The 27,377-nt window shown below is 50.7% G+C and overlaps 1 protein-coding gene across 2 annotated transcripts; it reads left to right on the top strand.

Annotated features, from left to right (window-relative positions):
• The first annotated feature begins 210 nt into the window (after positions 1–210).
• Positions 211–25,407, top strand: OLFM1 (olfactomedin 1). 2 transcript variants are annotated; one of them, XM_042879359.1, is made up of 6 exons: positions 211–396; positions 9,875–10,024; positions 14,519–14,674; positions 16,924–17,143; positions 21,814–21,920; positions 24,661–25,407. In XM_042879359.1, exons 1-6 carry the CDS (start codon positions 331–333, stop codon positions 25,333–25,335), a joined length of 1,374 nt encoding a protein of 457 aa, XP_042735293.1. In that variant the 5' UTR covers positions 211–330; the 3' UTR covers positions 25,336–25,407. The 2 variants fall into 2 exon arrangements, with proteins under 2 accessions (XP_042735293.1, XP_042735292.1); XM_042879358.1 differs by lacking the exon at positions 211–396 and adding an exon at positions 7,927–8,184.
• The last annotated feature ends 1,970 nt before the right edge of the window (positions 25,408–27,377 follow it).

The raw sequence follows: 27,377 nt of genomic DNA, 5'->3' as shown, positions 1-27,377 counted from the left end.
CCAGTACGGATTGAAACTGGGATCCCAATAAATATGCAAAGTGAAGGCTCTGCTAAGCAGATTTCTTGCATTGCTTCCCGGGGGTGCTGAGAGTCGCCCGGAGAATTTCAGTGATTATTTTGATTGTATTTTTTTTTTTTTAATCGGGTTTTTTTGGGGTTGGTTTTTTTTTTTTTTACCTTTTTTTTTTTTTTTTTTTTTTTTTTTTTTTAATTTGTAATTAAAATCCCCCTGACGAGAAAGGAGCGAGGAGGCAGCGAGGAGCGGGGATCGGCGCAGGGCGGCGAAGCGGCGATCTGCATGCAAGGTGCTTAGGGCTGCCCGCGAGACATGCAACCGGCAAGCAAGCTCCTCACCCTCTTCTTCCTCATCCTGATGGGCACAGAACTCACTCAAGTAGGTGCCTCTCTTGCTTTTCTCACCCCCCCCCCCCCCCCCCATCCTTTCTCCCCAACGCCATTTTCTATTAAACCTCGACAGCGCACACACAGACGCACCAAAAAAAAAAAAATATCCACAACCAAAATCCTCGTGTAGAGCGAATCCCCGCGATGCTGAAAGCCTGCGGCCGGGATGCGGGATGGAAGGAGGGATGGGGGGAGGATTGGGATGCTGGCAGCCGGGGCTGCGGGGCCCGTAGGTGCCCCCCCCCCCCGTCTCGGCGAAGTTCGGTCGGTGCGTCCCATCGCCCCCCGGTGCCCAGCGCTGCTCGCCTTCCTCCTCCCGCAGCTGCTCCCGTGGGGGCAGTTGTGCTGATATACATACATACATATATTGAAGTGACATTTAAATGTCCCTCAACGTTTCCTTCTGTGGCTCGTGGGAGAGATGAGCACCTCGTACATCCCCCTCTCTCCGCCCTTTTCTTTTTTTTTTCCTTTTTTTAAATGGGATTTTAATGCCTGTTTTTACTTGCCTGGCCCCTGGACGGAGTGAGCAGGAGGGGAGGCACCGGCACATCCCTCGCGAGTGGCAATCAAACTCCTATTGACTCCCTTCAGATCACTGGGGAGAGAATGAAGCAGCCAGGTGGTGCTCCTTTGTTTTCAAAGGCAGTGGGAAACGGAGAAAAGTAGTTGCAAGAGGATGCTCTAGATTGGGGGGGTTAATTGTAATGCTGCCTAGGAGCAAAAATGAAGAAAGGAAAAGATGCTGTAAATAGGAGGGGAGTAGAAGCTGCTTCTTGTAGAAGCAATTAGTGGCCGAGCTCTCCTCCTGGTTGCTGCAGGTAGATTATTTCTTGCTTTCTCCAGCTGACAGTGCTCTCTTGTCGCTGCCCTATTGCTGAAGTTTCTCCTTTAGGGCTTTGCACCCTCTGACTATTTCTGCTGCCTCCCCTCCCCTCGATGGAACGGCTCGAGACGGAGCTGCCTTAATTGCATGGAGCCCTCCGGAGGAGGTCTGGGATGGAAAACATTAGGAAGGGGGGGAGGGGGAAGGATAGGATAGGCACTGACATCCAGGCTGTGGATGAGAAGGAGTGAGGAGGAAGGAGAACTGCAAGTGAGTGCCCATGAGAAGCCCATTGTATGTGAGGATGTGTGCAGCACCGCGCATGCGTTGTGCCGGACAAAGCAGCCGGGGAGCTGCCAGCATCACTTGCAGACCTGCAGAAAGGGGCATCCTGCAGGGCCCCAGCAACAGCCTGGGGGAGCCAAGCAGCACTGCAGGGTTGTCCCCTTCCCCGTTGCCTCTCCAGCATCACCTCCTGCCCCATAAATTGTACACCTCACTCACTGGTGCATCATCCCAGGTGCTGTCGTCCCTTTTTTTGGCCTTGTCAGTCTCTGTCGCTCTGTGCTTTGTTCAAAGATGGTCTGTCTCACTTTGTGCCTGGCTACTCTTTCCTTTCCTTGCATCCCCTATTTGTGCCCACAACGCGCCAGCTTCGCACCCGACTTTAAATCAGGGTGGCAACAAGGGATCAGAACGGCGGGGCTGAGCACGGCTGGCTGATTCTGAGCAGTCACCTCCCAGCCTGAGCTGCTGGAAGCCAAAGCTGTGGCTGTGCTGGGCTGAATGCAGCCAGGGCTGCGTGCTGGTTTGCTGCCTGCAGGGAGCTGCTCTGCCAGGCCCCGCTCACCGGCACACAGCCTGCTACCTCGCTTGGCACTGCAGAGCCCTTTCAGAGTTTTAGCATCTCATTTCAGTAGCACAGCTGCCAGATGCAATCCCCAAATATGCCTTTCATTCCGGGCACCGCCCAGCTCGGTGTCTTCAGCGTTTAATTCAGTGCCAGATTCACATCTCCATTGCATGTGTGGAGTCTCTCCCATCCCCTATGGAGATCCTGTGCCAGGGGAGGAGGGATCGAGGTTCAGGGAGGCAGGTTGCTGGTTTAGGCAGCTTTCCCTGTCAATGCAGAAGCTGCTGCCATCCCCTCCTCTCCCTCCCTGCAGTGTCTCTGACAAGTCAGCCCACAATCAGGGAAGAAATGGGGAGAGGGCAGCTGTGAAGGGGAGCACGTGGCTGTCCTTGCGCTGGGAAAACTTATTGTGGACAGCGGGGGGTTGTACTGCAGCATCCTCCAGTGGTTCCCCCCATTCTCCAGCTGGGAGCATGTAGGGCTCTGGGACCTGCCTGAAGTAATGGTGGCTTTATCTTTGTGAGAAAAGAGGAAGCTGCCCCCACATGCTCCCCCATATCTTGGCACTTTGCAGAAATCCCTGCCCTGGGGGCAGCAGGAGGGAGACCTGCATGATGCTCTGGGATTCCTCCTTGCTGCCAAAGGCAAAGGGCTTCCTGGGCAAAGTGACCAGGCTTCTTCTCCAGGAGAGCCCAGACAGCTCTCCTGGTGGCCATGAGCAGCAGAGCCAGCTTATGCTCTCTAAGAATCTGTCCCCCCACCCCCTTGTCTGCTTCTAGTGTGCAGATTAGAGTTGCCAGGGCAGAGAGTTTTGGCTGCTGTACGACAGCCAGGAGTATTGGCAGAGAGGCTGCTGTGTGCTTTGCTGTATGCTCGTCTGTCTGTCTGTGCACCCAACCCCTTTGTCATACCTTAGGCAAGCTCATGTCATACCATGTTGGTGTTACTGGGCTATCATCAGAGAAAGCCTCTGCGCTCCTCAGAGTTTCACAGTGCAGCTGATGCTCGGATGGTTGCTTCCCCAGTAACCATTGAAACCACACAGGGAGAAATGCACTCCTGGATTGGGGAGTTATTAAACAGCTGGTGCTTCTGCAGGTCAGGAAAAAATCAAACAAGAAAAAACATAAATTTGCCCTTGATTTTCCTAAAAGCAGAGCAGGTCTCTTGGTGTTACTTTCAGGGCAAGGGAGAGAGCTGCCAGCCCTGCTGGGCTGGGATTGCACCATGCGCTCCCCTCCCATAGCTGTGTGACCCCATGCCTCTCTGCCCATCACCTCTCATTCCCTGCTCTGAGTTTTTCTCTTTGCTGTTGGAACCCCGTAGGATTAAGCAGCAAATCTGCAGCCCGTACCAGGAAGCAGCTGCCTCGTCTCATAAACCAATTTGTGTCTCATTTCACTAACTTCAGCTTTAACCAATAAAAAAAGAAAGGTAATTTTCAGCCCTGGGTTGTATTTATTACTCGAGTTATCAGCCCTTGTAATCAGTATTAGCATCGCTGTGTAAAGTAATACAAAACTAATTACTAGCTGAGTGAATTAAATAGATGAAGGCTGTAGGTCGCATTGGCAATGGAAGAAGCTAGTTCTTGAGTTATGATTGATAAGTGTTGGCTTGGCTTTGCTGTGAGGGTGCCACAAAAAGGGACCAGGGCAGGGATGGAGCATCCCTTTGGGGCTGGCTGCCTGTAGGGACTCAGGTGGGTGCTTTGGGATGACCTGACTTGGTCAAGTTGTCCCCCCAAAAATGAAAGCTGCACCTGGGGAAATTAAAGCAGAATCCACACTGCCTCTTAGCACCAGCAAATCCCAACCACAGGGAAAGAGTATCTCAAAGTCTGAATCCTCCCTCTCTTACAGACCACAGCCAGTGCTTGCCGCTGTTGTCCCAAAACTGAGGCCAGGTCCCAGCATCCTGATGTCTCTCTATGGGGGTTTTGGGTCTTTTCATGACCCAGACCCTGGCTGCCAGGCCCCTCCCCATCCCAGCTGGGAGGCAGCATCCCAAGTCAGCCTACAGGTAGGGGAAGATTGCTGAGTGGTCTGTGTGCAGAAGGAGTTGTCTCAGCTCCTGCAGCTGCAATGGGCTTTCTGGATCCTGCCTGTGATGGGAGGGGAATATTGAGCTCTGTGCTGGGATGATGGGATCCAGTCCCAGAAATGAGGTTTGTGTGTGTGATGGTAGTGCAAAGATTGATAAAAACAGCCAAAGGGTTGAAGTCAGACTCAAAGATTGGGGAAACTTAGCAACATTTATTGCTGCAGCAGTCCTGACTTGCTGAGATCCCACCAAACGATTGTCTCATGCTCCAAAGGTGTGTGCTGCCTTGTGAGGGCGATTCTGTCCCATCGGGGCCAGGCGCCTCCACCGCTTGGAGCTCCTCACAGCCCTCCTGGTCCGTGGTGCAGAGGGATTTCAGACACCTCCTCTCCCCGTGCAGCTGCTGAGGTCCCTTCCACCCGGCTGCTTGTTTGCCTTCTTGCTGTCCGTGCTGCTTATTCGGTGCAACACAACGCCTGGAGGTGGGGCGGGACGAGGGGCCGGCAGGATGCGGGCGGGATGCACAGAGCCAGCAGATGTTCGCAGTACAGCCGTACGTCTTTTAAAGCAGCCCCTTCCCCCCTTCGCCGTGCAAATCTGCAGACCCCCATCTTGGGGACTGGGAAAAAAGTCCGGGTAAGCGTGGGGAGGACAGAAAAACTTCAGCACCTCTTCTCTGAGCCAGCCAGGAGAGGGAGACAGTGACCGCCGTGTGCTGCACACGCACTCACACTCGCACACACTCACACACGTGTGGCTGCGTTGGCAAACATTGACCCCAGAGGGTGACATGGAGGCAAACGGTGGCATTTTGCACGACCACCCGGAAAACAATTCTTGCAAGCAGTGGAATTTTCCACTAAGCAGCTATTTTGGAAGACTCTATAATTGGCTTTTATCTGTCTTCCCTCCTCTTTCTGCCTTCAGAATAAATGCATGCAAATGGGATCTCTTGTTCCCCAGCAGTTTGTCTTCTCCTGCTGCTCACTGCCTGCCCTCAGCTGCTCTTGCAGGGAAGGTGCTTACAGCAAATGCATCAGGACAGAGAAAGTTTAGGGCCATCAGGAGCCTTTTTTTAATGCAGTGCTCTGTGCAATACGAAATGGAGCAATCAGGATGAAGGTGAACTCGACCAGCTCAGCAAAACCAGTGCTATAGCAGCAAGCTTAACAATATGGTTACAACATGTGTCTCTGCTTTGCCCTGATGCCTATCTGTGAGTGCTGTCAGCCCTCCCTCATTGCTCCTGATTTGCTCTAGCATGGGTGCAGTTCCAGGTGTTCTGCATAAGCTTTGTGCTCTTACTGGGGTTTGTTGTCTTTTTGTTGGTGCTGGTTTCATGCTTTTAAAGCCATAGGAGCAGGAAGGACGTTTTGGTGTCTGCAGCTCATTTAGTTCAGGTCTGGAGGTGACAGAAGTGGTCATCCTGCCTGCTGACTGCAGCACAGCATGGGCAAGAGCAGCATCTCACAGACGAAATCATCCGTGTGCAATGGCAGGAATCGAATCTGTCTTCAGTTCTGATGGAATCCACAGCAAGGCTGTGGTTTTTTTCCTCTCACTGGATGCAACGTTAAGCAATGAAGGATCTGTAGGTCTAATTCACTTTGTATGCACTTGCAGTTGACAAACACAAGGAACAAACTTTTCTTGCAGCTTAGTTTCAGAATGAACATTAGGATGATTTCAGCGTAGCACTCCGGTGTTACATGGTATGAAATCAGGCACACAATCAGGGTCTGAGCACAGTGCTGAGCACAGCACGAGCTGAACTGGAGCAGAATGAGAGGTGTGATTATTTTTCTAAAAGGTCAGAGCTGTATGAGGCTTCTGCCTAAAGAAACTGTTCCTGCTTGAAACACCTCTCTGCTGCTGGCCACTTTGCAGGCACGATGCTGCATGGGCTGACAGCAGCTTTGCTGTGAGAAGGATGCCCAAAAGCTTGAGGACAGTCTGGGCTGAGCGAAGCCCATTTCATGGGATGGAGGTCATTTAGCTGCTCAGGTGCAGGACACGGTGTGACCCAGAGGCAGGAGTGCTTTTCTCATGGATTTCATTGCAGCAGGTCGATCTGCTTGCTGGCTGTCTCACCTGGGTTAGGGATGCACTGTCCTGAGCAGTGGGGAAAAGGGCAGTGGCAGCAGTGCTGGGGGTGTTGGGTGGTGAGGGATAGGGAGGGCATTTGGGTTGCTGCAGCCTGGGGCATGCACAGTGTCTGGTTCTGCTCCACGCTGTTAGGGAGGACAGAATCCGATCTGGTGCCAGTGCTCGCACTCTAACTCATCTCTTTTTCTCCACCTGGTGGACTTGCTGAATGTGCATTCATGTCAGTGCTTTTCTGAAACTGCCTCGCACTCTCTGCAGAAGCAGCTCTATGCAGTGAATACATTTCAGGGCTCAGCTCCCTGTTGTTTGGCTCTTGCTCTGCACACCAATCTCGATGTTGTATGGCAAAGATGCTGGTGGGTCAAAGCCTTGGGGCATCCATCAGCACCTTCACAGCCAGTAAGGAGGGGGCTGTGACTCCACCACCTGCAGGAGCTACACCAGGAGAGGAACTGTACCAGAAGGGGCAGATTTGGGGTTTGTCTGAAAGACTCCAGCTGGGCGGACATGCTGGGGGTGCCATGGCCATGGGATACACATGCAGTGTGACATGGAGCAGGGCCTTGGTGGCTGCCCCATCATGCTGAGGCTGATGTAGCAATGGAGCAAGCGGGCTCACTCCTATCCTCTGGAGAGGGACAGGAGATTCATCTCATAATTTGCTTTGCACGGGGTGTTTAAAGGTTCACTCAGAGAAGGATGTGCAAGGGCTCTCAGATCTGTCTTGGCTGAGACTTTGGTTTCAAAGCCACTGGGACACTTCCGAACATGCAAATGATAACGAGCCAAGTCTTGATGCTGAGGAGCTGGATGGAGCAAAGCCGCCATCCCATCGGCAGTGTACAGATCACGAAGCAGCGGGCACGGCTGGCAGAGCGCTGCTCCTTCACCCCGTCGCTGACAGCAGCTCCTTTTGTCCCGCTTTGAACAAATACGGGGCAGCTCCCACGGGATGCCCGAAGCCGCGAACCCACCGCCCCGCTCCACCGCAGCGCCGCCCGCGGCCACCAGGGGGCGCCATAACGCCGCGCCGCAGCGGAGCCCCGCTGCACCGGGGGAGCCGCCCCCGCCCCGCTCCTCCGCCCTGCTGCTCTTTCCCGCCTCCTCCCCATTTCCCCCTCTCCCCCAAATTTTTCCGTCTTCCCACAGCTTTGGTCCTTTTCCCCAAATGTCTCCCTCGCTTCCCAAACCTTTTCCTCGCTCCTCAAATCTTTCCCCTTCTCTCCAAGTCTTTTCCCCCCTTCCTTAAACCTTTCCCTTTTTCTCCCCAGCTCTCTCCCTAAATCTTTACACCCTCCATCCCTCCTCTCTTCCAATTCCCCAAATCCATCTCCCTAAAATCCCTCCCCAAATCCTTTCTCCCTCCTCAGCTCCCCACCGCCCCCCACGCCAATCCCTTCTCCCCTCCTTCTCGCTCTTCTCCCCCCCTCCCCTCCCTCTTTCTACCCTCCGCAGGCTCTCCGGCTGGCTGAGCTCTCCGAACATTCCCGCCCCCCCGCTCCTCCCTCCCCGCTCCCGTCCCGCCTCCTGCAGCCGCTCGCTCCGCTCCGCACCGCTCCGGTTGGGGCGCGCCCGGTGGCGGCGGGCGGAGGGAAGTCGCCCCGCTCCGCTTCCAACACCGGTACCGACAGCAGCACCGCAAGCGCCGGGCAGGACCGCGTCGAGGAGACGGACGATGGGCCGGCGGCGAGAGGCGTCGGTGGTGGTGGCCGTCGGGCGGTTGTCGCAGCCCGTCCCCAGCGGCATGGAGCCCGGCGCCGGTGCAGAATGAAGGGTGCCTGGCGCCCACCCCCGCAGACATGTCTGTGCCTTTACTCAAGATTGGAGTCGTCCTCAGCACCATGGCCATGATCACCAATTGGATGTCGCAAACGCTGCCCTCCCTCGTGGGGCTCAACACCACCAAACTCACGGCGGCCTCGGGCGGCACCTTGGATCGCAGCACGGGAGTAAGTGCAGGGGGCGGCGGGGGGGGGGGGGGGCTGGCCGGAGCATCCCTACCTCCCTCGGCAGCTCCCGCCTGAGCACCCCCCGGTCACCCCCATCCCTCCGTGCCTCATTGCCCCCCAGCCCCGGGACCTGCCCAGCCGCCTGGGAGAGGGGGGTGGATCTCGTTATGAGACCCCCGAGCCTCCCGCTGCAGAGAGCGGTGCAAAGGGGAGAGGCAACTCTGCGGTCCCCCGGGATGACGGGGTTACGTTTTGGGGTGGTAGGAGATGCGGGGTTGCGGTGCTGGGTTGTCCATCCCCGACCCCGGGAGTGAGACGGATGCTTCCCAACGCCATCAGCCGGGAGAGCGCAGAGTTTCCCTCGTGGTTGTTTCTCTGAGTGATACGGTTTGGGACAGCAGGTGCGAGTCCTGCAAAATCTCGTTTGCTTCCCTGCCTTTAATCAATAGGCGTTAATGGGGTGGAAAATGCAGCGGAGCAGTTGCGGCGTATTTCGGTCGTGCCTTATGTTTGCTGTCCCTGTTTTGCTGAAAGGCTGGGACGGAGCCCGGGTTTGGCACTTTGGAAATGGCAGAGGGAAACGATCCTTCTGTCTGCCTTCCCACAGCAGGAAAAAAACGGGTACCTTTCACCTCCGGGCTGCACGCCTGTGCCTCACAGCAGAGCCACCGCTTTACAGCTCTGCTGCTTCAAAGCGGCTGTTTCCTGTAGTGCCTCTGCTGATTGTGAATGAAGCTGGGATTTTTCCATCTTATCAAGGCTAATGAGACTTTTTTTTTTTTTTTCTGGTTGTTTTAGCTAGATTAAATTACTCGTCTGTCCGCTAGTGTGTGCCTGTGCACATGGGTGTTTGCAAGGTTATTTGTAGTGCATTGAAATAGCAGGAAGAACATTTCCCTTCTGGCTGGCAAAACAGTGGTACCTTCAAAGTGATCAGACGCTGAATTGTGACTAAATAATGTATTTTGCAAAGTGCTGGGAGATGAAAGGGGAGTTAAGATCAGAGAGCTTTGGGGAGCACGAGTGGTGCGGGGAGGACGGGGAGAGCGCTTGGAGCTGCAGCGTGTCCCGGGTGCTGTGGTAGCAATGGTGGTCGTCTGCCCCGTGCTGCATTGCTCTGCTGCTGTGTGCTCCGTGGGGTCCTGACCTATGGAGCGTTTAGGGGGGAATGGTTGTCCTGAAGAAGCTCCCCGTCCCCGGGAGAGCCTGGCAGAGGATGGAGGAAATGTGACTCCTCGTATTGCATCGCTGGCTCCAGGAGGGCTCTGCAGGTGCTCAGCGACAGCTCAGCTCTCAGCCAAGACGCCGTGCCCTCCCTGTGAGTTCGGGCACATCCTGCTCACGGCCTCAAGGAGACCCCGAGTGTGTGGTGATGACAGCCCAGCCACGAGCTGTGCTGGCTGGTTTGGCACCCGGTGCTGAGCCTCTGCGATGCGGCTTCCCTGTGTCCATGCTCCCCTGTGTCCGTGCTTCCCCTCTTGCATTGCCCTGTGTGCTCCATCTCTTCTTCTCAGACCTTTCCTTCATTTGTCCCCGATCCATATTTTTGCATTACAAGTGAATCCTGCTCCTCCTCGGAGCATCCCTCCTCTCGCTGCACAGCTCCGTGCTGCTTCCTCCCTCCTCTTCCTCACCCATCCCCGCGGAGCCCCCCCGTTTTCTTAACCCTTTTTTCCCCTGTGTCAATCAGGTGTTGCCTACCAACCCAGAGGAAAGCTGGCAGGTCTACAGCTCTGCCCAGGATAGCGAGGGACGTTGTATATGCACAGTGGTGGCACCTCAACAGACGATGTGCTCGCGTGATGCCAGGACAAAGCAGCTGAGACAACTATTAGAAAAGGTAACGGCTGATGTGTTCTGGGCAAGGGGGGGTGGTTTGGCATGGTGTGAAGGGGGTGAAAAGCTGAGGGAGATGGGTTGAGCCTTCGTTTCCAGAAAAGGCAGAGCTGTGCAGTCGGTGCAGCGGGGAATAATCAGGCAGGAGGACAAATATCTGAGTATTTCTGAAAGGAGGAGAGCCCACGTCCTGAGGTCGGGTTAAAACTGCTGAGACCAAAGCAGAGATATTGAATCGCGACAGTTTATAAAATGGAAAAGAAATAGGGATGCATTAATTTCTATTCATCACAAGGATGAGCCTCAATGAGACTTTAAAACAAAACGAAGCCCACGCACTCCCAGCCAAGCTGATATGAGAAGAGGTCGCACAAAACGGTGCAAGCTGTCAGCATCAAATAGCAGAGAGATGACAATTCATGGTCGTCTTCTTCTAACGTTGACATCCATTTGATTAGTTTTAGTAGTCTGCTGTCCAAAGAGATCAAAGAATCTCATTAGGGACACGTTCCTGATAACGAGAAGCTTTCCAGGTAATAGATTTCGTTAAAAAATGCTGTTTCATGCAAAATGGTGCTCTTCTCTTCAAAATATAAGTGCACTCGTGCTCTGGGTCTGTAATGCTCCTTGGTGCCCTCATGCATGTGTTGCATGACCAAGTGATTTGTACCCTGGTGCTCTCACAAAGCTGATTTATCACTCATCTCTGCATCAAGCCCACACCAAACTGATTTTCCTATGTGATAAGGGCAATAAACTCAGCCAGAAAAAACTTAGCCCTGAAACTTCTGATTGTGCCATCGGCTTCTGAAAATAATCCCAAAGCTCAAGCTTTATTTCTCTGAGCTCTAACAGCAATGGGTCGGGCAGTGCGTTTGGCTGGGAGGCGCTGAGTGCTGTGCTGGAGCCCAGTCGTGCTCCCAGAGCTGCTCACATGCGTAAACCAAGCGGGCTTTGACCCGATGCCCTCTGCTAACAGCAGGCTGAGCTGAGTGCAGCGGCCCTGGAGGAGCAGCAGCTGCAGAGCGCACGGCGTGAGCGCTCGGGGATTTTTCCCTTACGCAGCTCTCCGGCTGCCAATGAGTAAAGTGAGGGAGGAGTGGGCTGAGAGGCGAGTTCTACCTGCCTGCTGCTCCGTCTGCAGCTCACTCCTACGCTAACCTATATGAAAACCCCAAAATAAAGAGTGGGCTCTTGGTGCCAGACATCTGATCTCGATCGAGGCTGGAATGCAAATCCCTCTATAGGGAAAATGGATCCGCAGAGGAGAGCTCCCGGCTCCCCAGGGAGGATGTCAGGCCTGGATGCTCCTTCCCCCATCTGACATTTTCACTCCTGTTTTGAGAAAGCTCTCACCTCCGGATTTCTCTCTGCCAGCAGATGAAGAAACAGAATGTGCCAGGAAGGCAATTCTGGTTGGATTTTCAAAGTAGGAGACCTGGCACTCACCTACAGAAATCATAAGGCGTTGCTTCCAAGGGCCAGAAGGAAGCTGCTTTTGTGCGTGCGCGCACACAAACCACCCAGAGCAAAAATCACTGCATGGAGACTCACAGCTGCCAACCCCACCAGCCTTCAGCACACGGGCACCTGCACACATGGGAGCTGCAGGTGAATCCTGGGCACCCGGCAGGGCTGAGGAGCAGCAGGTGCAGGAGCGGAGGTGAGCACGGGCTGCTCGCCATGCACAAACTGTGCAGCCCCAGCCCCGCGTGGCTGAGCTCATCGCTGGCATCACTGGCCTGCTCGTGCCGAGCCCTGCGTGCGTCAGGTGCTGAGGCCACATCTTGGCCTTCCTCCAGACCGACACGTCACTGGGATCCTGTTCATGAGCAGATTATATTTTATCTTCAAATAGGAATTTATTTATTTATTTGTTTTTCCACCTGGCCTTGTTATCTGGGAGGGCTTCCTCCTTTGACAGTTGAACCGGCTTTCGTTTCCTGCCAACGCTTGCTCTTTGCCAGTGCTTATCTCCAGCCTAGGCAGCTCTTCTTGTTCCTTTGATATTCGCTCTGAGGTGCATAGTAATCTCAGCCTTCACTTTGCCTTCTGCAGTCCTTACGGGAAGGGCTTTGCACATCCCAATCTAACAGCTAGCTATCTCTGCCGATCATTCCTACTGAGTACCAAAATCTCCCTTGAGATGCCTCCTGCTATGGCTTCTCCACTGGTTATCCAGCTACCCCAAGCTCAAGCCAAACATTCATCCTGTTCCAAAACCCAGAGTGGGTAGAAAAAGCTTGATAGCAGAGCTATCATAGAATCACAGGAGAGCAGAAAATGATGGGGCATTGCTAAAATGCAGAGCTAAAAATGATGGGGCACTGACCATGTAAACCCAACAGTGGATCATCAAGCCAATTCCGACTCTCAGCTACTCTGGTTTACTTCTGAAACAGCTCAGTACTAACCAAGAGAGCAAGAACAGAACTGGATATTTGGTTTGTATCAAATTTCTGTTCTGAATGCTAAAATTGACTCTTTTCCCTGAGGTGGGTTTGTCTCTCTAATCAGCTTGATGGAAAACAAGGTTTCGTGTTGAGAGTGTGTGCTCAACCAATGGGGCAAAAAGCATTTTGGCTGATGTTAGCAAAGTAATGGACGAAGCTGAGGGTATCTGAGACGATATCCTTGGGTCTCAGTTGATTAAAGCACTTATGTACGTGCTTAAGTTTAAGCTAGGAGAAGTCTCACTGAAATCTAATCGTGTGCCAAAGTACTTTGCTGGATCAAGGGCTTAATATGCTAATGAGGGAAAACGAGTAGATCTCCAGATGATGGAGCACACATTGCTGTCAGGGATCAGGAATGACGGAGATGAGTTTTTACAAGTCTGGCCAGAATCCTGCCTGCCTGAAAACAATACAGGCAGCAAATAGCGGGAGGCTGAACTCGTAGAGCGCATCCTGAAATAGCACAGCAGCTAATTTTAGTTGTCTCAGTTTAGAGACGTGTGAGGAAGCTCATTTCCTCTGCAGTCGGGGGAGAGGCAGGCTCCTCCAGAGGTGATTCAGAGCAGCAGCCTGGCCGTGGGGCTGATTCATTCCCTGCAGCCTGCTTCTGTCTGATAGGACCTGCAGGGCCGGGGTGCTGCTGCGCATCAGCGTACCCATGCAGAACTGCTCTTGTCTGACTGCCTGCAGCTTGGCCCTTCATCAAGCTTGGGCATTAGTGGGCTAAACGAGATCAATTTTGTATGATCCTTACCAGTCATGTCTATTTCAGCTCATTGAAACAATTTTGCTGTGCAGATGCAGCGTGACTCACGGGAAGGTGGTCTGGATTATTGGCACAAGAGCATCTATCAGGAGAGGCTGCAGATCAGCTGTGATTGTCCAAGGCCTTTCCTCTCCCTCCCTGGGGCACAAAGAGGCCTCTGAGCCCCCCATTTCTTTCTGTATTTGGCTCCACCAGGGATGGGAATGGAAGTAGACTCATGGGCTCTGGGAAGTGGCTTGCAGGGTATTCTCAGAGACTGTTTGGGATCATGTTCAGGCTTTGCTGAAATTCTCAGAGAGGCTTGGAGCAGGATGTCTGGGCACCAGGCTTAGATGCCTGATTCATTTTGAACACTGGCATCAGCCCTGCAATGCCAATAGGGGCATTTCTATGGGCACTATGGCAGTGGAAAGCATTCCTTGAGCTAAGTGCAGTACAAACCCAAGAACCCCTGCTGATCAGGGGCATCCATTGCTTAATGCTAAATACGTGCGTAAGTTCTTTCCTAAGTCAGTGCTTCATTTACCCTCTCAGAGCCTGAGAATGAGAGGTAAATATCTCAGTTAATCAGCTGACAGCCAGCCTTCAAAACCAGGTCACTCCAGCTCCCATTTCCCTCCATTTCTTGCCCCTCTGGCACCAGCAGAAGCCCACCAGCTTCCTTGCATCTGCTCTGCAGCAGAGCCAGGCAGGTGCACACAGGGGGTGCAAGAAGGGGCATCAGTGGAGCCTGGGCTGCACCTATTACACTCCAGCCACCTCATCCTGCAGCTGCACTGCTTGTGGCAGATGCTGTATAAATAGTGAGACTGTTGGAGTGATGAAGTTTTACTAGCTGGGAGTAAAGCTTGCACTTAGGCAGTCAGTGTGCATCACTCACGTGAAGAAATGATAACGTACGCCTCAGCAGAAGTGTTTGTCATAGTCAGATGTGCTCCAAATGGGCTCTTCTTGCCCAAATCAGACATCCTGTGATTCTATGATCCTGTGCCTATCGAAGAAGCCATTACTACAAATGCACTTTATAGTTGACTACAGCCTTTATTTGCATGTGTGATTGTTGAATTATTCTCTGCAGCGCAGCAGAGTACACAGTGATGAAACCAGTTTGCTGTGCTTTAGAGCATGGAGTCATAATACTGAGAGATGCTGATGATGAGCTGGTAAATAATGCATCTGCTGATTACCCTTTTGCCACTTTGGCTCCAAGCAAAGGGCAGCATCTGCACTGCTGGTGGTGCAGCTCCCTTGTAACTCATCCCTTCTCGTTTGGCAGGTGCAAAACATGTCTCAGTCAATAGAGGTGTTGGACAGGCGGACCCAGCGAGACCTACAGTACGTGGAGAAGATGGAAAACCAGATGAGAGGACTGGAATCCAAATTTAAGCAAGTGGAAGAAAGCCACAAGCAGCACCTGGCAAGGCAGTTTAAGGTATGTCTGCTTTCCAACCTGCTAACAGAGGCGTAGCGCGGCGTCCCAGCCTGGCAGCCCCTGCTATACTGCAGCCCAGCTGCAGGCTGTGCTCACAGCTCCCCTCAGCTCCCCCCTATCCAAAGCACGGCCAGAGAGCGTTTTCCTATAGGGTAAAAGCCAAAATCTCTGCATTCCCATGATGGCAGAGCTAGCTCCGTGTTGGAGGACTCTGGGCAGGATGAGGGCAGGCAGAGGCAGGCACCCCCCTACCCCCATTCCTACTCCTGTTCTCCTTAGGAAGAACCTAAAGGTTTGCAATAGCCTGGAGCTGAGCCTTAGCAAGCAGGTTCTGCAGCACACAGGAAACCACACCAGGCTCTCAGCACATCACTGCCCTCCTTGGCATGGGTTGCATCCATGGGGCAATCAGCCAAGCTAACAAACCCCACCAAAAATAATTTTAAAAAGGAATTTACAGCTCTTTGGCTGTCCTCAGGATGGCCAGCGGAGCATCTGAAGGATGTGCAAACGTCTGGTTTGGAAGTAAGAGCGTTGGCAGGGCTTTGCAGTGAGTGATGTGCATAGATTAGGAGTGGAAAAATCATCCCTCTCAATGATGCTGCCATTGCAGCAAACTTTCAGTCACATGAGTGAGACCAAGTGAAATTGCTGGAAAGAGGCTGTCAGCAACACTTGTCATGCCAAATTCTAGTAATATTTTGGATGAACCATAAACACAAATGGCAGGGATTTCTACTGAAATCCAAGGATGCTTCCCACCACATGATTCCCATCTGCTTGCACAAGCTGACCTGTGTGTTAAGCCAGCTATTTCTTAAAGAGCTTGTTAAATACCACGATGACACAATAAAAGCTAGGAAGAAGGCTCACAGAACTTCCCACCGGCCCCAACTCCTGCCCTCCCCACCTGCAGGACCCCCTGCTTGGCCTGCCAGGCTCATCCTGCAGAGTTAAACATGAGATTCTTTCTCTTCTTCCTTATTCATTCTGATGAGTTTGACCCTCCCCAGTGCCTGCCTGGGAACTTGCAGCAGTTATCAAAGTAGATAGGAAAATAAAGACGTGCCCCACGTGCAGAGCGCAAGAGGGAAAGCCTCTTGGCTTAAATAGGAGGGGATGGGATGGAAAGAAATGATGCTGAGGGACAATTTCTGGTCCCCTTCACCTCCAGAGCTGCTTCAGCAGCCAGGCAGATTCTGAGCCCTGCTCTGGATGGGGTCAGGGCAGGAGCACCAGGTGTATGCTGTATGCTGCCATGCTTCATTAACGGGCAGGTGCATGCATATTTATGTCTGCTCATTAGCTGCTGGAGCAAAGCATCTTCAACAAAATGCTGCATACTGTGCCTTTAAACCAGGCCTCCATTTAATTCAAAAGCCAAAATACAGAAAGAAGCCTGAATTCCTGCAAAATAAACTTGATAACGACTTGGATTTTTACGCTTTTCATGGCGAGTCTGAAAACGGCCAGGAGCTTTTGTCTCATTTGCTGCCAAAGCACCACTTGAAATAACAGCACAGCATTTTGTTTCTGCTAATGCCAGTGTTGAGATGTGAGTGGTTCGGAGATCTTGTGTTCTTTCTCTTTAGTTCCGTATTGTCTATGAATGGCTATCTATATAAGGCAGGTTAGCGAGCTAGATCCTCAACAGTATTTCATTTTCTTGCTTACAGGGCTAACTTAAAAGCAAGTTTTTTCAATGCTGCAGTGACTGAAGAAGCAGTTCACTCCCATGTAACCATGAAAAGAGGGCCACAGAGCATTTTGCACCATGCATTTATTTTTTTTTGATTATTTTCCAAATTAGCACCATATCTCACTAAGGAGCCTTGAACCACACAACCGAGATCTTCCTTTGCATGCAATTGTAGATGCATTTCATGAATAGTTTGAAACCCTTGTCAATGCATATATATATTATTTTATTTTATTTTATTTTATTTTGGAAGAAAAAAGAAAAAAAAAAAGAACTCTTTGTGTATGTGATCTGAAGCATGTAACCCTAAGATGTTGCATTCTAAAAATGACAAATAAAGGCCTTTCCCAAATATTTTGGTGTTCTGCAGCCTGTTTAATATGTTCTTTCCAATACGTCATTCGGACCAAAATAATGATTAAAGTAATTTTAATGATAATAATTGTGGGGATATGAACATTGCACTCACGTAGGAAGCAACCAGGTCAAGGCAGAGTGTTGCAGATTTTTGCACGCATAGCACTGAATCGAGCTTATTTTAACCTTGCAGGCAATAAAAGCGAAAATGGAGGAACTTAGGCCTTTGATACCAGTGTTGGAAGAGTACAAAGCCGATGCAAAATTGGTATTGCAGTTTAAAGAGGAGGTCCAGAATCTGACGTCAGTTCTAAACGAACTCCAGGAAGAGATTGGCGCCTATGACTACGAAGAGCTTCAGAACAGAGTGTCAAATCTTGAAGAAAGGCTTCGTGCATGCATGCAAAAATTAGGTAGGCTCAGACCAACATGGTGGCACTGGCTAAACACCATCGATGTCCCAACACACCTCCCGGCTGCAGGCAGAGATGCGGCTTGGCCATCTCCAGGCACCTCGCAAGGGGAGCCCTGCAGCCTGGCGCCATCCTGCAAGCACCTGTGCTGCGAGCAACACTCACCCTGCCAGCTGTCCTGCTGGGGATTGCTTGCATGCCTGATGTTGCTCACGGTGCAAGTGCTTCAGGATCAGGCCCGTAAGTAGGCATGTGACTTTTTGCAGCGTTTGCATAAGCGGACGGCGACGTGCGCAAACGCAAGCGGCGCTTATGCAAAGCAAACACATGCGCCCGTTCTGCTTATGCATCGATGTCTAAGCTGTTTGCTACCTGGACCTGGCGCATCAGCGAATGTCCCTGCACCCCGCTTTAAGCAGTGCGTGTGCAGGCTGCAAAATCAGTTTCCTTTGTTCCTTTTGCATCTTGCAAACCCCCCCCCCCTGTTGAGAAGAGCATGACGTGCTGGCGCGGCTGGGACACCGGGCAGGATGGGACACCCAGCACCGGGCAGAGGGGCAGGGAGGGGGCTGCCTCCCAGTGCGCATCTCCCCGCTGCTTGCTGCCCTCGTGCTGCCTTGATTTAATTTCTCCTTCCATTATTGACTTTCTCGTTAAGCAATTTAGGTAATCTAAACACATTAACTGCTCCGCAGTCTATTTTGGTAGCACATATGAAATTACACTCTCAGGTAACTTCAAGGAAGAGCTGATCTCTTCTCAGCACTGTATACCCTTGGCAAGGTAACGTTTCATTTCGCGTGTCTCCACTGTTGGAATTGCTTTTGCTTGTTTCTAGGCACCCCCACACCTCCGCGGGCAGCCGCCTCCCTGCCTTCCCATTCTGTTACCTCCTGCTCCCCTTCCCAGCTCTCCCTCTCATTCTAATTTTGGAGAGGCCCCTGGGCACAGAGGTGGCTTTATGGGAGGAGATGGTGCCGTGTGAGAACCCACACTTTCAGCCCATCCCTCGAGGAGCAGGAGAAGCTGTTCATTGTGGGTAGAGAGGATGGCAGCAGGACCAGGAAACTACACCTGGGCCATGGGATTGCTTACCTTGGGACAGGTCTTTCAACAAAACCATCTTGGACCTCAGGGCTTCAAAAACATTGAGTTTGCCCATGCATTGTTCAGCCCTTCAGCTCAGGGCTCATTGCATCCCCCCCACGTTCACGCTCTCCCAGTGGGACACCTGACCAAGCCAGTGGCCCAGGTAAGGCTGAGGCAGCTGGGATGGAGAGGTCTTGTGGGCAACTTTTTCTAGAAAGTTTTGTTGTCTTTTAAAATTATTACTATTATTTAGATTTTATTTGGGAGCTTTGGCTTTGCTCCTTCTTTTTCCTCCAGCCCTGGGGTGATCCCAGGCAGCTTTTGTGCCTTGGGGATCTGCAGCACCCCTGTGTGTGCACAGAGACCAACTCTGACTCTTGCAAAAGGGTTCTCCTGGGAGGCTTTGCTGCTCACCAGGAGGGTGATTTATTTGGTCATTTAGCAGCAAAGAGCACAGGCTGAATGCCCAATGTTGTTTATCGCTCTGGAGCACAAACCAGTGCAAATAGGAGTTAATTGAGTTAAATTCAGGTAACAACCTTACAGGCACTTTGCTGGCACATGGTAAGACCCTGTTTGCTCAGGATTGTTGTTTGCTGCAGATTATGTGCTCAGAGGGATGCACTGGAGTCTCACGTAGCACATTTCAGCTTCGTTTGTTCCTGCATGGTGCAGCAAGGCTGCTTACCTGCATTCACCTGCTAGAGCAGGGCAGGGGACCAGGAGGCAGAGGCCATGTGCTGCATTCCTGCCCACCTCACCTCCCCAGGGAGCCCTGATGCTCAGCAGTGCAGCAGCATTCTCTTTAGACAAGGTCCTTTTTGTATTTGGGGTTTCTTAAGCGTTCTTGATGGATCAATAGTGAAAACACTTCCTAACCCTGTCGTGTGCATGTGAAGGGAAAAAAGAGATCAATAACAGCGTGTTCAATCTGTTGTGCTGTTTACATTCTTAAAGAACACTATTTATGTAGGGATTTTAACGTTTCCATTACCCTGAGAAGAGCACTGGGAGAGGGAAGGAGCTGGCACTCCTTGAATCAAGGGGGATTTCATTCAGCTGAGCTCTGTAGGCTCGTGTTTGCCAATGCCATGAGCTTTCCCAAACTCTTGCAAAAAAAATCCCAGCCTACAATCCTGGTGGATGGAGGAAGAGCAAGTGTGTTTTCCCCTCTGGGAAAGGCCAGGTCCTGCTGGCCTGTGCCCAAAGTGTTTGGGTTGGGCTGGGGTGATGGAGATGAGGGTAAGACATGACCCCACATCCCCAGTGCTGGGAGCAGGTTGGGAGGACAGGTGGGTGCTGCCTGAGCAGAGCCTGGCAGCACAGCACAGGTGACTGCATTGGTGGTAAATTGCTGCCAAGCTGCTAAACATCACCTGCAGGTGGGCTGGATCTCAGGGAAAATAAGGAGTGGGGCTGTTAGCATCCTGGGAGGGGGATGGTGGTCATTGTAGCTGGCTCAAAGCGTGTTGTCTGCTGCTGGTGGTGTGGGCAGGGGAAGGGGTTGTGTGTTTATTGTGCTGTGTTGTATTGCTGATGCGTGCAGCTGCAGGAAGGTGGTTTGGAGCTGGGATAGCCTGCAGGGCCTCCAAAGGGGCTGAGTTGTGCTGGTTCCCAGGAGGCACCCAGATCCTTGTGGGCATCTGTTCCCAGTAAGGGAAAATGGAGTGAAAGCAGAACCTTCAGGAGTGCCCCCAAACTGCTGTCCACAGCTTCCTATTCTAGTGATGGATTCAAGCAATGGGCAGCAGAGTGTGCTTCCCTGGTGCACATTCATCCCTGAGAGATTCACTGGTCACATTTCAGCATTGAAAGTGGTCCCAGAAGGAAAATAAGCTGTGAATACAGTCTTTGCCTTCCTTCTCTTTAGTGAAATATTGGAGAGAATCAGTCTGAGAGCTAGGAAAAGTGAGAATCCAAGCTTGGGAGCCGTTGCCGTGGTCTGAACTGCAGCACAGCCAAAGGAAAAGTGGCAGCAGACCGAGTCCTCTCTGCCCTCAGTGATATTCCTGCTGCTGGTGGCTGCTAGCCCCATAGAAAGAGGGAAGAAAGCTGATGGCATTAGGAATGTGGTGCACACCTCAGTGGGAGCAGACAAGAGTGAGGGTCACAGAGGCTGTAGTTGTGCATCCCCTGGGGTAACCTCATGAGAGCTGCAGGGACCTGGCTCCTGGGGTCCAGGAACCCTTTAGTTCTGTGATCCATCTGGGGCATCTTCCCTTGTGTCTGATGCCTCTGGTGGGGTTATGCTGAATAAGTGCCTTGTCCTGTATGAGAGCAGCCCTCTTGCACGGCTGGAGAGCTGCTGTGAATGTGCCAAATGTGTATGAGATGGTGCAAACAAGACTAGTTTACCTTTATCAGCTGATACGGCTTTTTTTCCCCTTTTACTTTTTTATTTTTTAATCAACGTGTTTTTATACAACCTTTCTCTCCAGGGAAATGGAAGTGAAGAGAGAAAGTGACAGCAATGTGGGGCGGTGATAATGGAAGGCAGCAAGGAGCAGATCTGTGATTAGGGCTCCTCTGCAAGGGGAATTTACCAGACATTAAGCATTCATTATTTTAACCCTTTCCATCCCTTTGTCAGTGGTTCCTCCCAAGCTGAGTGTTTCTGCATGCACCACGTAGGATGAGATCCCAGGGGAGACATCAGGAAACCTGTGCTGAGCTTTGGGTGCTGCCAAACATTGGGTGCCGACTTTTGCTTGTCTCTCACAGGGGGTGCTGCTGCAGGACTGCTCTGTGCAGGATGTGTCTGGGTTTTCAATGATTGCTCCTGTAGCAGTAGAGCTTTCCACGCTGAACACAGCCCATCCTGCAACATCCCACTGTGTGCCTCCTCCTGTCATTCTGGAGTGCACATATGTTAAAATGACGGCGTTTGGGAAGATGGGAATGGCAGCTTTGGTGGAAACTGGGGATAGCAGTAATAAAAAAAAAAAAGGAAAAATAAGAAAAAAAGAAAACCAGCATCTGGCTCCTGGGGCTGGCAATGGTACAGGAGGGGCTCTCCTCAGCAGCCCCTGAGCATGCAGACACATCAGAGCAGGGCAGGCGGCTGGTAGAATCCTGAGATTGTTTCTGCAAGGAAGAGAGATTTATATCACCTATAATTTCCCACTTCCTTTTTTTTCCTCCTTTCTCCTTTGCATAACCTGTAACAAATGTGTTGCTTCCAGCAGGGCTGGAGTAGACACGACTGTCTTTTTATCTCGGCTGCATCCACTCTATTATAGCAGAAATGAGCAGAGCTATTCAGCTAATTTCTCCACCTGGCTGCTCAACCCTGGCTAACTCTTCTCATTTTCTATTCTGCAGCATGAGCATGCAGCTGCTGTGGGAAGGCTTGTTTTCTTGGGGCAGTGCGATAAGGACAATTGTTGTTAAAAGATGTGGAACAACCATAAACCACCCGGCAGTTGTTCTCAGCCTAATTGCCTTTAATTAAATAACAACACAGCTTCTCGGAGTGCTGGGATGGGGGGCAATGGGGTCCGGCAGGGAAAGACCCAGCATTAGAAAGCATGTGCCCAAGCATTGTTGGGAGTGGTGCTCACCAGCCTTGCACTCTTTTTCAGCTTGTGGCAAGCTGACGGGGATAAGTGACCCAATCACAATTAAAACCTCGGGGTCCCGCTTCGGCTCATGGATGACGGACCCTCTTGCCCCAGAGGGAGAGAACAAGGTAAGAATCCCTGTGGTCCTGGGTGTCCCCAGGAGATCTGGGGAAGGAAAATCGAGTATTACGTGGGTTTGGCAGCCATGAGGAGTGAAGAAGCCCATGCTGTTGGCCCTCGCTGCTCTTCTGCTGCCAGCATCCCCGATAACGTCATCAAACTCCATTTGTCCTCCGTCCTCCACCTGCGCTGTAGTGAGGAATTAACTGGCTGCAGCCAGAGGGATTTGTCTTGCTTTGTTTTTGTCTTTTTTGTTGTTGTTTTTCCTTTCATTCAGACCATTCAATTTTGATCCCAAGGAGGTAGGAGGTCAATAACTGGCTGAAAATCAATCCAGGCTTCCCATGACTGATGGAATGGAAAATATCTCGAGTGCTTGCTACAGATTTGCAGGCAGCAAGACATAACAAAAACCACAGTCCTTGGCTGCAGGGCAATTCCCTGCTGCACAAAGCAGCCCTCATCAAAGGATGAAGGCACCAGCACGGGCTCTATAGAGGCAGCTATTTTGAGAGCCTGCCCTGTGACCAGCTCTCTGCAGCCATGAGCACAAGGGATGCTCTGCAGAAGCCACCCCAGCACGATGCATTGCCTGGGGACGTGCAGCAGTGAAGCAGCAGTGACGTGAGGTGGCGGTTGAGGTCCTCCAGCAGCCAACTGGTTGGCACTGGCTCCCCAGTACGACACCTCTGTCTTCTAAGGTTATTAAACAGAGACAACCCTAAATATGAAGTAGAATAGGTAGGTTTTGCCCACATTTGGTTCATGAGAGAGGGACAGACTCGTCCCTTCAGGCTGTGTCTGCTGCATCCCTCAGCAGTAATGGGGTTAGGTAGGATTTACACATCTGCAAAGGCAGATCAAAAGACAGATCTGTGGCAGCTGAAGTGCATTAATTATGTGCTAACGATCTTCCTAGAGAGTTTTATCTCAAGCCAATATTTTATTATTTTTACTTTTGCCCCTGACCTTCTCTGTGGATTATTTTTATTGTGTGTAGAGGAGCAGCTTTCGCTGGAGTGTAGCTCAGGCTTCACAACCGTGTGTGTGTGTGTGTATGAAATGAATTGTGAACTGTGTTACAAATGCGTGCTTATGAGAACTCCACTGGCTGAGTGGGAAGCTGTGGGGAGAGGCCTGGCAGTTCATCATATCCATCTTCCATCGCCAAACCCCGGGAGGTGTTCGGTGGTTTTCATGGTCATTTATTCGTGTCATGAAATCATTGAACACAACTGAACAAAATTGCAAGTCGCACAGGAGCAGCCCGGCGGCAGATGCTGAGCGCAGGGATTGATGCATATTGGCAGGGCAGTGCAGGAGAAGCTGCTCAGAGGCAGCTGGCAGCGTGAGGCCATCCATCCCTCAACCTCTGCTTCTGCACAGCACAAATATCTCTGCATCCTGCCGCCTTGATAACCAGGTTTCCTTCTCTTGTGATCTTCCCTTTCCCTGTCTAAAAACTGAACGAATATTTGGTATTAATTATTTAATACCAAATAATGAAATGTGAGCAGCAGAGAGACAATGAGTTTCAGGGCTATTTTGTAATTTTCCTAACTGGTTGAACACAGGCTTTTCTTTAGCAGAATAATGCTTGTCAGCCCCACGTCTGTCAGTGGAAGCTCTCCCATGCTCTGGCACATCTCTGCCTTGTGCTCAGGGCCATCCATGCTTTCCTTCCTGAGCTTTTGAAGCCCTCCTCACAGAGACTGGGGAGGTGAGAGCAATTTGCCACACTCATTCTTTGTGTTCCAGGGCAGGGCTGAGTGGGGTCTGAAGTTCCCTGCAGCCCTCACTTGGCCTTGCAGCCAAACCCAGGATGCACACTCTGTGTGTAAATGTTTGTCTGCTCCTCTAATGGACCCTGGAGATGGCTGTACCGCAGAGCTGCTGTGATCACATTTTGCAAAGCAAGCTCACTCTGGAGCCTTACTGAAATCTGCATCCTTAAAGGCATTCCCTGCTGCCATTTCATTTACCTCTTTTCCTTCCTAAACATTTTTAACAGAAGGCAGCTATCTTTTTTTTTAGGCAGCAAAGGCACACAGGGTGTCACTCACCGGACGGATATTTCTTCTTGATATTAACTGCACCGCTTTAGCATTTGCCTCTGAATTGGTTTCAGATGACAAAAGCTCTTTTTTTTAAGGAGTCTAGACAGTGTCCCTGGCGAACTGGCGTTTAAATCATGATCTGAAATCTCTCTCCCATCTCCTGATAGCAACATTTTGATGTCTTTGTCTCTTGTATTTCAGCAGTGTTGGTTTAAGCTTTTGATGGGGAAGTGTATGATTTTTAAACCAATATGGACTTTGCCTGCATTTCCCTGACAATGAGCGATTGTGTTCCTCGCTCCTGCATGCCAAATTAACAGAGCTCAGCACAGCAGCTGCTGTAATTTACTAAGTAATGGGGCTTACAGGAGAGGAAGGCAGCATCTCTGTAGGGTTTAGCCACAGAAAGGTGCTGCTTGCCCTCTGGAGGGACAGTGCCAGTCCTGGAGAGATGCCAGCTTACCTTCAGGAAAGATTTGCCATTCTCTCCATTCCTTGTTGAGTTTGGGGTGACAGCCTGAGCTTTGTTCTGGGCACAGGAGGCTTTGGGGATGTTGTTCTCCAGCGGGTGCCTCAACGAGGTTGGCCCCGAGCAGCACACTCTGGGTTTAGCATCCTAGGCGAAGGACTGCCTTACTGATAGGAGGTCTCTGCTGTTCCCTAACCCCACGTGTTTCTGTTGCTCGCCCAGGTCTGGTACATGGACAGCTACCACAACAACCGCTTCGTCCGCGAGTACAAATCCATGGCGGATTTCATGAACACCGACAACTTTACCTCTCACCGTCTCCCTCACCCATGGTCAGGCACTGGTCAAGTGGTCTACAATGGCTCTATCTACTTCAATAAATACCAAAGCCACATAATTATCAGGTTTGACTTGAAAACAGAGACCATTCTCAAGACTCGCAGCCTGGATTATGCCGGCTACAACAACATGTACCACTACGCCTGGGGCGGCCACTCGGACATCGACCTCATGGTGGATGAGAACGGGCTGTGGGCCGTCTATGCCACCAACCAGAATGCGGGCAACATCGTCATCAGCAAGCTGGATCCCAACACCTTGCAGAGCCTCCAGACCTGGAACACCAGCTACCCGAAACGCAGCGCTGGGGAGGCCTTCATCATCTGCGGCACGCTCTACGTCACCAATGGCTATTCGGGAGGCACCAAGGTGCACTACGCCTACCAGACCAACGCCTCTACCTATGAGTACATCGACATCCCGTTCCAAAACAAGTACTCGCACATTTCCATGTTGGACTACAACCCCAAGGATCGGGCCCTCTATGCCTGGAACAACGGGCACCAAATACTTTACAATGTCACCCTCTTCCACGTCATCAGGTCCGACGAGTTGTAGTCCATCCTTGTTTAGAAACTGATTTAGGAAAATTGAAAAAAAAAAAAAAAAAAAAGGGAAAAAAAAAAAGGGAGAAATGAATATAAGAAACAAATGCTAATATTGAGGAAACACACTTTAAATAAGTAAATAAGCAAACAGCTGCCAAAATTAAGACCGACGTCATGGAGGATTATTCAGCATAGAGCTGACAGATCAGCATTACCTCTACATTTCTAGAAGTCTGGCCCCGCATTATGGACTCATGACTAACCATGTACTTGCAGCTGGAACTGCACCTGGAGAACCACTTCAGTTTGGGGTTTTGTTTTGTTTCTGTTCCGATAGCAAACCTATAGCGCATACAAAAGAAGTAAGGCAATGACTGTTGGAAGTTTATCCTTGGGAGACTCGCTCTCTTTCTGTGTGGGGGTTGCATGGACATTTTCCGACATCGCGGGCAGCTGTGATGGATGTGTGATTTGTATTTCTAAGCAGAAAGCTGACCCGTGAGGAGCTCTCGCTGTCTGAACAAGACCTATCACAGGTTAGTTTTATTCGCCTTCCATTGCAGCTACTGTCTCTCAACTGTGTTCTTGTCACTTAGATTAACTGTGCTGAGACCCGAAGTAGCTCATGGATCTGTGTCTTAGTAACTATTAAACACGATGGTTTAAGTATGTATTATGAACAAGTTGTTGTACCCATATTGTTTGAACTTATGTATTCAGCAAATATATTGTATAATGTATGTCTGTTATTTACCAGAGGTGGCGAAACTTTGTATGTCCAGTTTATGCAATGAATGTTGTAAATGCAATGATGTAGTTTGGATTAATAAATGATGGTTTTGTTTCTAAAAAGAAAAAAAAAAAAAGATCAGTGTTCACCCTTATACACAGATAACCGATTTCATGTTGATAATTACAATATTCTCTTACTGTTGTAATATCTACATAGCATTATGGTGGTTGGAAATTGCTTCTGTGGAAATTCTGTGCCGTCAGATTCCCACGGGAAGCCCAGTTTATGGAAGTGTGAAGGTAATTACTTTTTTTTTTTAAGAGGAAAACTTTGTACTATCCACAGTTATCTAAGGAACAATAAAAATATTAGGAGACTTCCCCGCTTTGTTTGTTGTGTGTTCTGCGCACGAGCAACCAGGTGCAGGGGGAGAGGATAAGAGAAATCACTGGGGTTTTGAGGTGGTGGCTGCAGCAAGTTGGGTGTGCTCCCAGCTCAGGGCCCTCTTCTTGCATGGACTTTTTGTAGGGCTGGGTCACAGCTGTGGGACAGGCCAGGCTCCATGGGGTTTTGCATAGCCTGTCTCTTGCCCCTTTGCAAGCTGCAAGCATCGCCCTGAGCACTGGGTGAGTCTTCTTTAGGACTTCTGTAGGTTCTCCTGTTGGTTATCTAAGCCAGTCTGTGCACTTCTGGGGAGATGCATGTGACTATTTGGGTATGCTGACGTTGCAAGGCATGGCACAGTGGCAGAGCACAGGCGTTGCTCTTTGTGCGCCTAATTACCCAAAGTCACTTCTATCATTAGGCAAGATTTGAGGACAAAAGAACAAATTTACTTCAAAATATTGATCTGCAAAAAGTAAATTGAATTACAAAACGGCAAAATAATGCTGTTTGCTTTAGGGCACGGCTACATTTAGACTCTAATTTTCCTAGTGCAATTCATTTAATACAAAGCTCAACAGCACAAAACGTCCTTGAACACAACAGAGGCAGAGCAGCTTTCCTGTAACTTGTACCCAAAGTTAATGAGATGAGAAAAGTGCTTTAAGGGGTGTACCTTTGTCCTATTTGCCTGTAGTGCAATGTTCTATAAATGGATGCCATATGGTCATGCAGTTAATGGTATGCATTACTTTTCAAGTGGATGAGCCATTCAAAGACAAGTACGTCCCAGAGGATTGCTTTCTATAGCCTGTGACTTAATTATTTGTTGCACGGGGTTTGCGGGTCCAAATTTAGTCATGGGACTCATTGAGATGCTTCAGAGGAACATCTGACCATATATTTGTATGCGTGTTTATGTGTCATTAATATCT

The sequence above is a fragment of the Lagopus leucura genome, unplaced genomic scaffold, assembly GCF_019238085.1.
Source record: "Lagopus leucura isolate 7727_CA_CO unplaced genomic scaffold, USGS_WTPT01 Super-Scaffold_100022, whole genome shotgun sequence".
In the NCBI taxonomy this organism is placed as follows: Eukaryota; Metazoa; Chordata; class Aves; order Galliformes; family Phasianidae; genus Lagopus; species Lagopus leucura.
Note: the sequence above shows the minus strand (reverse complement) of the source record. Positions and strands in the feature narration are given on the sequence as shown.

Excerpts from the sequence above, each read along its gene's own strand:
- OLFM1 (XM_042879358.1), top strand. The coding sequence starts at position 8,035 with ATGTCTGTGCCTTTACTCAAGATTGGAGTCGTCCTCAGCACCATGGCC. Across the intron at positions 10,025-14,518 it reads TGAGACAACTATTAGAAAAG|GTGCAAAACATGTCTCAGTC; the intron begins GTAACGGCTGAT and ends CTCGTTTGGCAG. Across the intron at positions 17,144-21,813 it reads TGCATGCATGCAAAAATTAG|CTTGTGGCAAGCTGACGGGG; the intron begins GTAGGCTCAGAC and ends ACTCTTTTTCAG.